This window comes from Choloepus didactylus, chromosome 15 (assembly GCF_015220235.1).
Source record: "Choloepus didactylus isolate mChoDid1 chromosome 15, mChoDid1.pri, whole genome shotgun sequence".
NCBI lineage: Eukaryota > Metazoa > Chordata > Mammalia > Pilosa > Megalonychidae > Choloepus > Choloepus didactylus.
In genome coordinates, this window is record NC_051321.1 from 29967554 (window position 1) to 29980254 (window position 12701).

Sequence of the window (12701 nt, forward strand, 5' to 3'; positions counted from 1 at the left end):
CCTCAGGGTCAGGAGCAGCTGCAGATGGTCAGCAAGCTCCAAAATAACCATCCCATTAGTGGGCCCAGCTTCACCGGGACCTTGAAATAGATGAAATTTGAGATGGACGAGCTGGTAGGAGCACCCTCCACAGAAGGGGCAGCCGGGGTTGCGGCTAACTGAGCCGTTCCCAAGTCATTGGTCAGGGAAGGGTCTGGGCCCTCACAGCCCTGAGAGAACAACCTGGAACCAACCCCAGGCCAGGACTGAGCCCTGGGTACAGCTTGAAAAACTGAGATGAGCAACCTGTAACCCCAAGCAGTGGGGTGGCCCCACATTTGGAAGCAACAAGTCATATAACCTGTGCCCAGAACACGTGACTGCCCACTTGGAGGTGTTGATGATGGGGGGACGGCAGCACAAGTCAGCAGGAGAAGCTGCTAAGCTGGCTCCCCTAGTAGGGACCCTGTTTCAGGAAGGAATATGTCAGCCTTCAGCTCCTGCTTCTTCTGGTGCCTGGCAGTGGCTCTGCAAATACCTTGGGCCAGGGCGGAAACAGCCAGGCCCTGCAAGGACAAGGAGCCCCAGGCTAGGTTTTCCTCCTGTCATGGTGGCACTCAGGGCAGTAAGCAGCTCCCCAGAGGGTCACCCACTTGTTGGCCTACTGTGTGTCCAGCCCTGGGAGTCAGTAGCTAGTGGAAGGGTTGAGGCTTAGCTTAAAAGCATGAAACTATTTGAATACGATTTAGTTACAAGATCCTTGGCATTGCAGGGTAGACAGGAACTTAGAGATGAACTAGGAAACCCACTTCTCCCTGCCAGATTCTTATTCAGCCTCAGCTAGAATGCCCCCGGTGACAGGAAGCTCACCACCTCCTAAGGCTACTCATCACCTATCTTTGAACAACTGTGACTGTCAGAAAAATTTTCCTTGTATTGATCCATAATGTGTTCTAGATCTATTCCTTTGGGGTCTTCTTCTCTTTAGGACAATATCCCCCAGATCTCCAGCAGAGGCTGAGGTCGCCTTCCTGATTCAGAGTGGGTCAGGGAAGACACCTTAGAAGGAAGAGTATTTGACCTGGGCCCTGAAGGACAAGACAGTTTGGATTACAGACAGAAGCAAGATGGCACTTGGAGTGGGGAGAAGGTGTTAGCAAATGCCTGGAGACCAAAGGAAAGGTGTTAGCAAATGCCTGTGAGCAAGGCCAGAGAGGAGAGAGGAAGGGAGAGGAGGACAGAGGCCAGTGAGGGCCTGGGGGCTGGCTCTCACCCAGAGAGCCACCCGGGCCTGCCACCAAAGCAGCCAGTCCAGGATGACCAAGGCAGGGCCTGGGCACTGGCAGAAGGGCGCCTTGGAGGCAGGCAAGGGACTTCTTTGAAGCAGAGCCTGACATCAGCCGGAGAGTCTTGTTTGTTTGGATTCTCACATCCGGAGCCCTGGCTAATCTTTAGCCACGGGTCAGCCCGCAGCTGCTGGGCCTGCTGGCAGTATCTGCCGGCTGCTGTTTAGAAGGCACTGCCAGCCTATTTACTGTCTCATAACATCCTCCTGTCGGTCTGCATCTGGCACGGAGCAGGGGAAGGAGCAGGGCGGGCAGGATGCATGGCCAGGGTGGGCGAGGAGTTTCTCCACACCTCAGGACAGAGCCCTAAAACCCACTTCCACCTCTACCCTCTCCCTATAAACCAACCACAGGAAAGCTAGGGGAACAAACCCATTCTCTGAGGCTCAAAAAGGGCAGAATGTCCTGCAATCACTCAGAGTCACAGATGCTTACATTTATAGAAATCTTCAAGCCATGGGATCTCAGGCTTATGGAGTCTCAGAATCATCTGGCCTAGTGGTTCTCAACCTTTTCCTTTTTGTATCCAGTGGAATCTGAAGCTCTGTTGATGTCTCAGAGGTGGACACAGGGCCCTGTTTACTTACTCCCTCTGCACTTCTCAGCTGCCTCAAAGATGCCTCTGCAGAACCCCAGTGTTCCATGGAACCCAGCTGGAGAACCACAAATCTAGTTCCAAGAAGTAATTTAGATTGCATGGTTCTACTTTCATCCTGATACAGGGACTTTGTTTTAAGGCTCTGTCTTTCTGGTGGGAGGGCTGGCTTGGGGCTTTTTCTCTTTCTGGTGGTATTTTAACATTAGACCTTCCTTTTAACCTGAGACAATAGCCTTTTCCATAGGATAAACACACATTTTTGTGAGCCCCAGAAACTATCTGTAAGAAAACAGGGCAGGTATAGTTATGCCCAAAGAGCAGATGAGGAGGTTGGAGCACAGAGGAGCTGAGACTCTTCCCCAGTGCTAGTGAGCAGCCGAGTCGGGCCTTGATTTAGGCAGGTCTCCCGCTTCTGAGTGAGGGCTTTGCCAGTGCTGCAAGGCCACAGCTCCCCTACACACACCCACACACACTCTACCTTGTACCCCAGTCTTTCAAAAGTCCACAGAACTGTATCTTAGGCCAAAGAGATACTAGATGGAACCATGCAAAGTTGCCATTTTTGTAAATTAAAAACAGTCTAATCTTGGCAATTTCATGTGGTTCAATTTTATATATTCTTTCTGGTAGAAAATTAGAGTGCACCATGAACAAGAGAACCAGACAAAGCCCGCAGGAGCCTTCAGGGACCTACGGGACAGGCAGACCCACCCTCATCGGTGAATCAGGGACCCTGGGTGCCCCATGGCCCTCTTCCCCATACAATACTGCTGGCCCCAGTGGTCTCTCTGTGCTTCATCCATTGCCAACACGTATGGGCTGAGCCCTGCCTGATGCCCTGAGCTCAGGTTAACTCTGCACTGGGAGATGTAGGGGAAACACGGGCCCCACCCTTGGGGTTTATCCAACCTCAACAGGGAGACAAGATGAACTCATATCCAGAGAAGCTGGGAGGCAATATAACCCAGGCTCCTGGGTTCAAATCCCAGCTCCACCAGCTACCAGCTGTGTGACCTTGGACAAGTTGTTGAACCTCTCTGAGCCTCTGTTTCCTTGTACCTTATAAAATGGGTATAATAATAACCTTCTTTAGGGTTGAGGTGAAGATAAAATGAAACAAAGTAAATGAAAGCCCTGGCACATAAGCTGACAGATTTTAAGTGACCATAAATTATAGAGATAAATACATAAGAGATAAATATTTGATATAGACATAACTATAATATATACAGAGGATTTAGGCTGTCTTCCTAAAAGAGCAGAACAGTACATGATGCAGAACTGCTTATACCACTTAGACCTCCATGTGCCTCAGGAGTTCAGGAGGAAGAAAGGTCATCGAGGACAGTGGAGGTCAGGGAAGGCTTCCTGGTGGAGGGGGCAGTTTGGTGTTGGGCCCTGATATCACTGGCAGAATTCAGAGTGAGCAAGAAGGAACTGCCTGGAAGAGCCTCTGAATCAGAAGGAACAGCAAGATTTTTTTTAATGAAGAAGTAGTCACGGTCAGCATTCGCAACTCTTTTACCCCATCCTAAGAGCTTGGCTCAGGCTCCTTAAACTAATAGTTGCCTCTCAGCCCCTGGCAGCCGCAGCTGCGGGTGAATATTCGTTTGACCTGGGAAGTGGAAGCCCCAGATGGCCACGTGTTCCTCAGCCAGGGATGGCTGGCAGGCCCCATGACGCTAAGCTGGGCACGTCCTGGACAGGGGACCTGACACAGAGGCCTTATCCCTGGAGGGCCCGGGGCCACTCACTGCAGGGCAGCTGGACCCACCCACCCTTTCTCACCAACTCACATCCCAGAGAACTGGCTCAGCAGCAGCCCAGCCCTGAGAAAGCTGCCCCGAGAATCTCTGTCCGTCTCTCTCCCCAGTAGGCCAGGGAGGGTCTCTTACCAAGACCTGGGAACCCATGATAGGCAGGGGCTAGCCCTCAGAGCCTCTGCCTGCCCTCCTAACTATCTGCGGACTCAGCCACCACCATTTTGATGAGCCAGCAGGCCTCCTCACACTCGCCTTATGCCCAGATCCACCCAGCAGATCTGAATTCCAGGCCTGGCCTGCCTTCCAACCAGCTCGGAGAATTTGGCAGCCCCTCCCCATATCTGGGCCTCCTACTTCTCCACTGCCAGCCACGATCCCTCTTATTGAAGAACCTGACAGCTCAGAAGCATCCGGAAGCCTTCTGCTTTCATGGCTCTCTTCCCTTTGGTTCCTTACTTGAAACTCAGCTCCCACAGGAAGTCCTCCTGGATTTGCCCTCCAGCTGTACCCTCGGTTTTGCTCTTCAGCCCATACTTAATTGCAGAATTAGACTTAGGCCACCTCACAGTGGCATATGGTTTGGTCCTCCACTGTAAACACTCCTGAAGGAGAGGGGCTGGCTTCTCAATCCTTTGGTCTCCCCCAATCTGTGCATAGTGCCTAGCCACGGTGGGCACAGAATATTGCTCAGGAGCGCCCTGTAAGTGGAGTCTTGGCTCACTAGCCTTCCACCAGGACCCACGGCTGCTCTTCCTGAGCCAACCTTCTGAGAGGAGAGCAGGGAGACCTTGAAAAACTTGGATGGGAGCTTATCTCTTCAAGTCCTAATCACCCCATAAAACTTGTGTTTATTTAGTTGCTGTTGGGTCCTTCTTCCTGAAGGTAGGAAGCTGTTATTCTTGGAGATCCTAGCCGGGCTTAGGCCAGCGTGTCTGAGGGAAGGGGGTGATCCACCCAACTCCAGCCAGGGGCACGGGGAGCCTGGAGGCCTAAGGCAGGCCTGCTGGGGCCTGACCTGGCCGTGGGTGTGGAAGGGGAGGTGGGATTGGGGTGCACGTCCTAGCCATCACCAGCCCCTGCCTCCACCCTGTCTGGGAAATGCCAGATCATTCCATGAACTCACTTATGTACCTACTATGTGCCAGTTTTCCCAGGATGCCTCTGATCTGAGGGGCAGATCCGAGCCAGGAGGAGTTTGCAGGGCTTTGGCCACAGATTCCGGACACACACACACAGGAGGGGCTGGGGAGCAGGCCCAGGAGGAAATCCCTAAAGATCAGACACGGGGGGACACTCACCCCAGGAAAGACTGGCCCATCCTCAGAGCCACCAAGACAGAGAGCCACTTCCTTTAGAAGAGAGAGAAATGCGGAGACGGCAGCTGGGGAGGGAGACCAAGGCGAGGGAGAGGAGCCAGGGGAGCCTCAGCCGACAAGCAGGCCACAGGCAGCAAAGGGAAGAGGAGAGATGGGAAGTGGGGAAGAAAAGAAGAGGAAGGGAGACTGATCCTGAGAGCTTATAGGGCAGCAGACGGATCCCAGAGGGCAGGGGCATGGGGGGGGGGTGGGCAGGGGGAGAGCAGCAAGCCTACCTCAGAGGACAGCTTGGATGGATTTCCTTTTTTAAAACTAAAAACAATTTTCTTTTTTCTCATTTAGGAAGAACAAAATGAAGAGGTATTTTAATCTGCTAGTTGAATATAGGGGCCATCATCAGTGTTTGAAAATGCCAAAGGATTATGGTGATTTATGTGGGATGGGAAATTCGAATGCAACTAAAAATACTGTGTGGGAAAAAAAAAAAAAAGCCATTTATAGTCAAATGGGGAACAGGGCCAGGCCAGATCAGGCCACCTGGGCTCTGACCTCAGAGTGGGGGCCTCTAAATAACTCTCCAGGCCCCTCGCTCAGCCCCTGAGAGTTGAAGCCCCATCTCACCCGGGGCTGCTCCCCTTCATTCCACCCTCCCAGGCCCTCCTGGACTTGGAAGCCCAGGCCCCCTCTTCCAAGAAGCCCTTCCAGACTCCATCCTCCCTCACTGACCTCAGCGGCCCCTGACCTCCTGCCTCACTCTACACCTAAACCCGCTGGCAGGTCACGGGGAAGGCACCGCTCTGGGTGTCAGAAAACTCAGTTCAAGCCAGTTCTGCCACAAACCCGCAGGGGCAAGCCAGGCCTTGCAGGGGCCTCAGTTTTTTCCCTGCCAAATGGGGATGAAAAACATCCCCTCCAGGGACAGCTGCTGAGAGTGATAAGTGAGATAACTGGATGGAAACCGTTTCAGCAGGTGGTAGGATCCCATTTGGGTTCTGCCCTGCGTGTCCTTCAGTTTGTGCTTCCCGGAGAGCCTGGGGCAAAGCTGGATCTGCCCTTTATGCTCTGGCTTGGAGGGTATCAGCCATATAGAGGGAGCAGGGCTGGGCCACAACCTCAGCACTGAGGAAAGAGCGGGCACTCGGCATGGGACACGGGAAGGAGCAGGCTCCTGCATTAGGTTTTGAAGCTGAGTGGGATTTGAATCCTTAGGGACTGGGGGAAGGCCATTCCTGGCTTAGGGGAAAGCCAGAATGTTACCCCTCACATCCTACACCCCATCCTCACTTCAAGACTGAGACTTTCTCAAGAGCAGAGACGTTCTTCCATCTCCCACCATATGGCTGAGCCCTGGGCAAAGCATCCGTGTTCATACCCACTTTCCAGATGAAAAGACTGAGGCGGGGGGGCGGGCAATGGCCAGGCCGGAGCACAAACTCGTGCCTTGAAGTGTCGGGCCCTGAGGATACCGCAGCAGGGAAGGTGTTCCCTGGAACCTCAGGGTAGGCGTTGCCCTCTCTGGGTGGGGGGGGATGACTGATGGTCAGCTTCAAACGAAGCCCAAGAACAGTTATTATTACCCCCATTTTACAGATGAGGAAACTGGAGTCCCGCACTAGTAGGGTCCATCTGCCTCTAGAGCCAGGCTCTTAGCTCTGCCCTCTCTGCTCTGGGAGGCAGAGGCCCTGCGGGAGCACCCTTCACTGGAATGGAAAGCAGACCCTCCTCAGTGGGCCTGAGTTCCCTTCCTGGGGGAATGAGACCCGGAACAGCCTGGGTTCGGGCTCCCAACACATCGATGTGAAGGTAGAAACACTTTCACTGAGTTCAACAACCGGAAGTTCCCAAACTATTGGTTAATTAACTCATCCTCCTGATGTCTGGGACTCAACAAACAGAAAGCTTCTGACGAGTCCTCAATTCATTGTTTTCACTTTCACTCTTTATACTCAAAATAAGGGTGCTTTGAAAAGAAGAGCATCACTGTTTCTAGACTCCAAAGTCAGAAAGAAGAAAGTTTTGTGACTACCTCCTTTTTTTCTCTGCAGGTAGAAAGGGGGCAGGGATGGGAGGGGGAGGAACGCACGCAGGCTGAGCACCCCCGTACCCCAGGGCTGTGCTGGGTCCGCCGCTCACGGCCTCGTGAATTGCAGGTGCTCCTCCCACCCACCCATTCTACAGGTGAAGAAGCTGAGGCGACGCAGGCCCCGCCTGGGGACAGAACTAGTTGGCCAGCAGGCTGATTTGTACCCAGGGTCTAGCAGTGCACGAGCCCACACTCGCTCACACTTGCACAAGTAGGAAGGATCCAGGACTGGGAATCAGGGGACCCGGGTTCTGGTCCCAGCCCAGCCACCAGCTCACCGTGCGACCCTGGGTAGTCCGAGCCTCTCTGAGGCCCCTTCTGGCACCATGGGCTGGAAGCAGCTTGACGAGTCCTAGCCCCCTAGTGCCTTCTCCTCTCCCCTTCCCATGCCCTTCACCCTCACCCTCTGCCCCTGCCCCTGGACAAAGCACTAGGGCAGGGGTTGGAACAGCCTCCCAGGAGGCTACAGGGCCCAAGGGCTCTAAGGGTTGGCTTTGGAGTTGGGCAGGCTCGGGTTGGGTGCTGGCTCTGCCGCTCACCTGCTGTGTCACCTGGGAAGAGGGGCTCAACCTCCCAGGGCCTGAGTCTCCATCTCTATGGGCCCCATAAGGGGATCTGCCTCCTGGGGCTGCTATGGGAACGAGCAATAAGGCCCGTCTGACCCGTGGTGAGTGCCCTGCGAGTTATGGTCATGATTACGTTTACTTCCTGGGGAAGTGGGGTGGGAGGGAGTCCTCATGGCTGCCATGCATTGACGTGAAGGCTGTACACCACTCGAAGGCACAACGGACGGGGGCAAGGGGGACAGAAATCTCACCTGGACTCCACTTGCCAGAGCTCCAGGCAGGAGGTAGGATGCTCTCTGCGATCCCCACAAAGGCTCCCGGAGCCCACTTGACCCTGGGGCTGCTGCCAGTGGGAGAGGGGCGCCCACCCCCACGCAATGGGATCGAGTAGAGCTGGACCACAGTGCGTGGAGGCTGTGGGGTGTGCCCCAAACCTAAGGGGCCTGGGGGAGCAGGCACTCACCGAGCAGCTGGACGCCCCGTGTGAGGCCGTAGACGTCCACCAGCGCCCAGAGCGGGTCAGCCGTGCGGACCCCATTGAAGAAGAGCATGGCAGCGGAGTCGTTGATGCGGTAGAAGACGCGGCCCTTCTTGTCCACCCAGAAGGCGATGATGTTGCCCTCGTTGGCAAACTCCTCGGGCAGTGCCTTGGCCCAGAAGCCACTCTGGGACACCAGGTCGGGGCAGGCGTACTTGGGCAGAGAGTCGGGGTGAATGCGGGATGGGTCCTTGCTCGTGAAGCCCAGCCGCAGGGCCCCGCTCCAGCAGCACTGCTTCTTGGTGATCTGGGTGATAGAGGGGTGGCCTCAGACAGCCCCAGCCCAGCCAGACCTCTCCCCCACCCACCCCCGGCTCCCTAACTTGGTCAGTCAGACCAGGGGGCAGGCAGAGGGCCCTTCTCTGCAAATCACCCTCAGGCAAATCCCCGTGAGGTGTCACCCTGCCCAGCTCCACCAGCATTCAAGCCCATCTCTCTCCTCCAAGGGGCTGCCCCCCAGTCTGCTAAGAGCTACTCATTCCCATAGCAACACCCCAGTTCCTTCTCTGTCACCCAAGGAAGGTTGACAAAGGAGAAGAGTAAGGAAGGATGAGGGAAGCAAAGAAAAGGAAGTAAAGAGGGGAGAGAAGGGGCAGGGTGTAGTTTTGGGGGCAACAGAGGCAGTGACTGGGGAAGGAAGTTCAGAGGCCCGGGGGAGGCCAGTGATGGAGGGCAGGGAGGCCCCACCTTCAGCCTGACTTGCTCATAGACGAGGACCGGGCGGTTGCTGAAGGTGATGGCATTGCAGAAGCTGGCCTGCCTCTTGACGGCCTTGTGGCTGAGGTCCATGAGGATCTGGGAGCCCTTGGTGTGGGGGTGGAAGAGCAGCGGTGTGGCCAGGAGTCCCCCGCTGGGCAGCACCGGCGGGCAGTGCTTCTGCTTGTGATGGCATCGGTGAGAGGTGATGGGGAAGGGGCCCCCGATGGAGTCTGCAAAGGAACAGACCTTGGTGTCAGAGAACCTGATGGGTCCAAGAGCAGGACCAGGGTGCCCCAGGGAGGTGCAGAGTGCTGGGACATAAGTTGAAGTCTCCCCACTGCCCACTAGTTCCACTCTCATCGCCACCCACACGACTGTCACCCTTTACCACCATTCTTCCCCTGCTACCATCTGTTGCTATTTCCCTGTCCACCATGTGACACCATTTATTATCCACCATCATATACCACCACCCTTTACCATCACCTCCCATCACCATCCACCACCGCCCTTCACCCATCACTCCCACCACCACCATCTACCATCACCCTTCACCCATCAACTCCTACTATCCCCATCTATCATCACCCTTCACTCATCACCTTCCAGCACCACCATCTACCATCACCCTTCACTCATCACCTTCCAACACCACCATCTACCATTGTCTTTACCCATCACCTCCCACCACCTCCATCTACCATTACCCTTCACCCGTCACCTCCCTCCACTATTTAGTCACATCCTTCACCCATCACGTCCCACCACCATTTAGCATCATCCTTCACCCATCACCTCCCACCACCACCATCTGCCTTCTACTGCTCCTCACTAGTGTTCAACACTATCCGCCTTCCACCATCTGCCATCACAATAAATTACCATTTACTACCACCATCCACCACCATTCACTGTCACTCACTGCCACTATCATTTATTCATCCATGCACTTCATTCAGCAAATGTTCATTAAGTATTTATGAATACCAGGCATGAAACATACATGGATCCTGTTCTCAAGAAGTCAACAGTCGAGGAAAGAGACAAGGCATAGACAGAAGTCACCTCACAAAAAGGTGGGCAGTGACAAGCACCAAAGGGACACCGAGGCAGGCCACCTCCCAGGAGGGCTTCCTGGGGGAGGAGGCAGGGTTGGCACTGGGCTGACAAGGCTCCCTGCGGCCCTCAGGGCCCTTCTCTCCCCCACCCCCTGCATGACCGTGCGCTGCCTGGACCATCTTGGGCACAGGTGGGCTCCCCTTCACCCAGGCTTCCTACCCGGACACTCAGACCCGCCTCAAGCACCCCCGGCCAGGGAGCTGTGGCACTTTCTTGTACAGATAGCTCTACCGCCTCAGGGTGAGATGGACACGGAGGGGGCTAGGTTCAGGAGAAGTTGCTTTACAATCGCCTGAGGGCCCATCCAGGAGATGGTGCAGGGAAAAGAAGGAGCACCAGACTGGGTGTCGGTGGACTGGGCCGTGGGGCCTTGGGGAAGTCACTTTCCTCTCTGGCACAACGGGAGGCCTCTCCCCCGTGGCTCTAGGGCTCAGCAGCACTGGCAGAATCAACACACAGCCCCGGGGGCTGGGGCCGGGGTGCGGAGGCAGTCACTCCTTCCCTGGGACCTGGCTCCTTGGCCCACCCTGTCATCTTGAGGGAAGAGGGACACCGAGGGCAGGGAAGAGGGGACTGCTGAGCAGAAAGCCACGAAATGTGACAGAGGCCTTCGGGGACATTTCAATTGTTGGTTCCTCTGAGGCAGAAATTTAATAATGCAGAGAGCTGGGCCAGTGCCGGGCCTGCCCAGAGGCTTTCGGCTTCCTAAACGGGGAGGAGGGCCTTCCCGGAAGGGGGCCAGAAGAGAGGGAGGGAGGAGAGAGGATAGGAGGGAGGAGTCTGGCATCCAGGAAGGCCCAGGCCTCTGTCCAGGCTGGGTTTGCATCACTTTGGATCACTTTGCATCCTGGCTTCCTCCTTCCCTGGAGGGCCCCGGACACCAGTCGCCACAGCCCAGGGCCAGCTGACCATGTCCATCAGCCTCCAGGCCGCTCAGGGCAGGCCCACTAGGTGGGGGCAGCATGGGGAGGAGCTAGTCTTGCTCTCACCAAGGAGACAACACTGGAACATGGGACCATGCTCCAGGGCACTGGAGAGCCGTCAGGCTGTGAGGGCTGGAACTGCTCGGCACAGACCCTGACAGTCTGGGAAGGCTGCCTGGAAGAAGCTGAGTGGCCTCTGAACAGTGCAGAGGAGAGAGTGTCATTCCATGAAAGGGGACGGCTGGGGCAAAGGGCAGAGGGTGGCACTGGGTACAGGTGCCCCGTCTGGGGTCAGGCCAGCCTCAGACACAGCTTGACTCTGTGAAAGTAACATTACACATTGTTTAGGAACACAAACATAGGAGAAATTAGAAGCATAAAGGGGGAAATAATACCTCCTGAGTAAATGGATAGCAAATCATGACACATCCATACAATGGAATACTGCTCAGCAATAAAAAGGAATAAAATATTGAGACATGCAACAATGTGGAAGAATTTCAAAATAATTATGCTGAGTGAAAAAAGCCAGGAAAAGAGAGAAAGAGAATATATAATCCGCGGACCAACTGCAAGGCCTCAGTTCTTTTCAAACTCATCCTCATTTTCCCCACCGTTTCCCATTTTTATAAAATTCTAGAAAATGCAGACTAAGCTCCAGTGATAAAAAGCAGACAGGTGGTTGCCTGGGGATGGTGGGGGGAGAGAGGGAGGGATGACAAAGAGGCATGGGGAATGTTTGGGGTTGGTGGATGAGTTTATCGTCTTGATCGTGGTGATGGTTTCATGGATATAAACATGTGAAAACATCAAACTGTATACTTTAAATATGTACAGTGTAGCACATGTCAATTATACCTCAATAAAGCAGTTTTTTAAAAATCTGCCACCCCAGCAGCTGATTAGAGACTCTCCTGGGGGTCCCCCCAAAGTGGCTTCCACCCAGAATCCATGGACCAATGGCTGCCTTTAAAAGTCCTTCCTCGAGGCTAAGCCTACTTATAATTGTGCCTAAGAGTCTCCCCCAGAGAACCTCTTTTGTTGCTCAGATGTGGCCTCTTTCTCTCTAAGCCAACTCTGCAGGTAAACTCACCGCCCTCCCCACTATGTGGGACATGACTCCCAGGGGTACAAATCTCCCAGCAATGTGGGACATGACTCCGGGGATGAGCCTGGACCCAGCATCGCAGGATTGAGAACATCTTCTTGACCAAAAGGGGGAAGTGAAATGAAACAAAATAAAGTTTCAGTGGCTGAGAAATTTCAAAGGGAGTGGAGAGGTCACTCTGGAGGGCATTCTTACATTCTACATAGATAACCCTTTTTAGTTTTTCGTGTATAGGAATAGATAGAAGGAAAAACCTGAAACTGTTGAACTGCAACCCAGTACCCTCAATTCTTGAAGGTGATTGCATAACTATGTATCTTACATGGTATGACTGTGTGATTGTGAAAACCTCATGGCTCACACTCCCCTTATCCAGTGTATAGACAGACGAGTAGAAAAATGGGGACAAAAACTAAATGAAAAATAGGGTGGGATGGGAAAGATGGAATGTTTTAGGTGTCTTTTTTACTTTTATTTTTTATTTATTCAATTATTTTTTTTTTTTTGGAGTAAGGAAAATGTTCAAAAATTGATTCCGGTGATGAATGCACAACTACATGAAGGTACTGTGAATAACTATACACTGTGGATGATTGTAGGGTATGTGAATGTATCTCACTAAAACTGTATTTCAGAAAAGAAAAAAAAAAGTCCTTCCTCCAC

General features: G+C 53.8%; 1 protein-coding gene across 3 annotated transcripts in view; it reads right to left on the reverse strand.

Moving 5' to 3' along the window:
- The window catches only part of NEURL1 (neuralized E3 ubiquitin protein ligase 1), a 100055-nt gene that overhangs the window by 9753 nt on the left and 77601 nt on the right, over nt 1–12701 (reverse strand). For all 3 annotated transcript variants that reach the window (XM_037804832.1, XM_037804834.1, XM_037804833.1), the window contains exons 2-3: nt 8877–9118; nt 8115–8436 (exon numbers count right to left, since the gene is read on the reverse strand). In XM_037804832.1, the coding sequence (XP_037660760.1) occupies nt 8115–8436; nt 8877–9118 (564 nt within the window). The remainder of the gene's footprint in view (nt 1–8114; nt 8437–8876; nt 9119–12701) is intronic.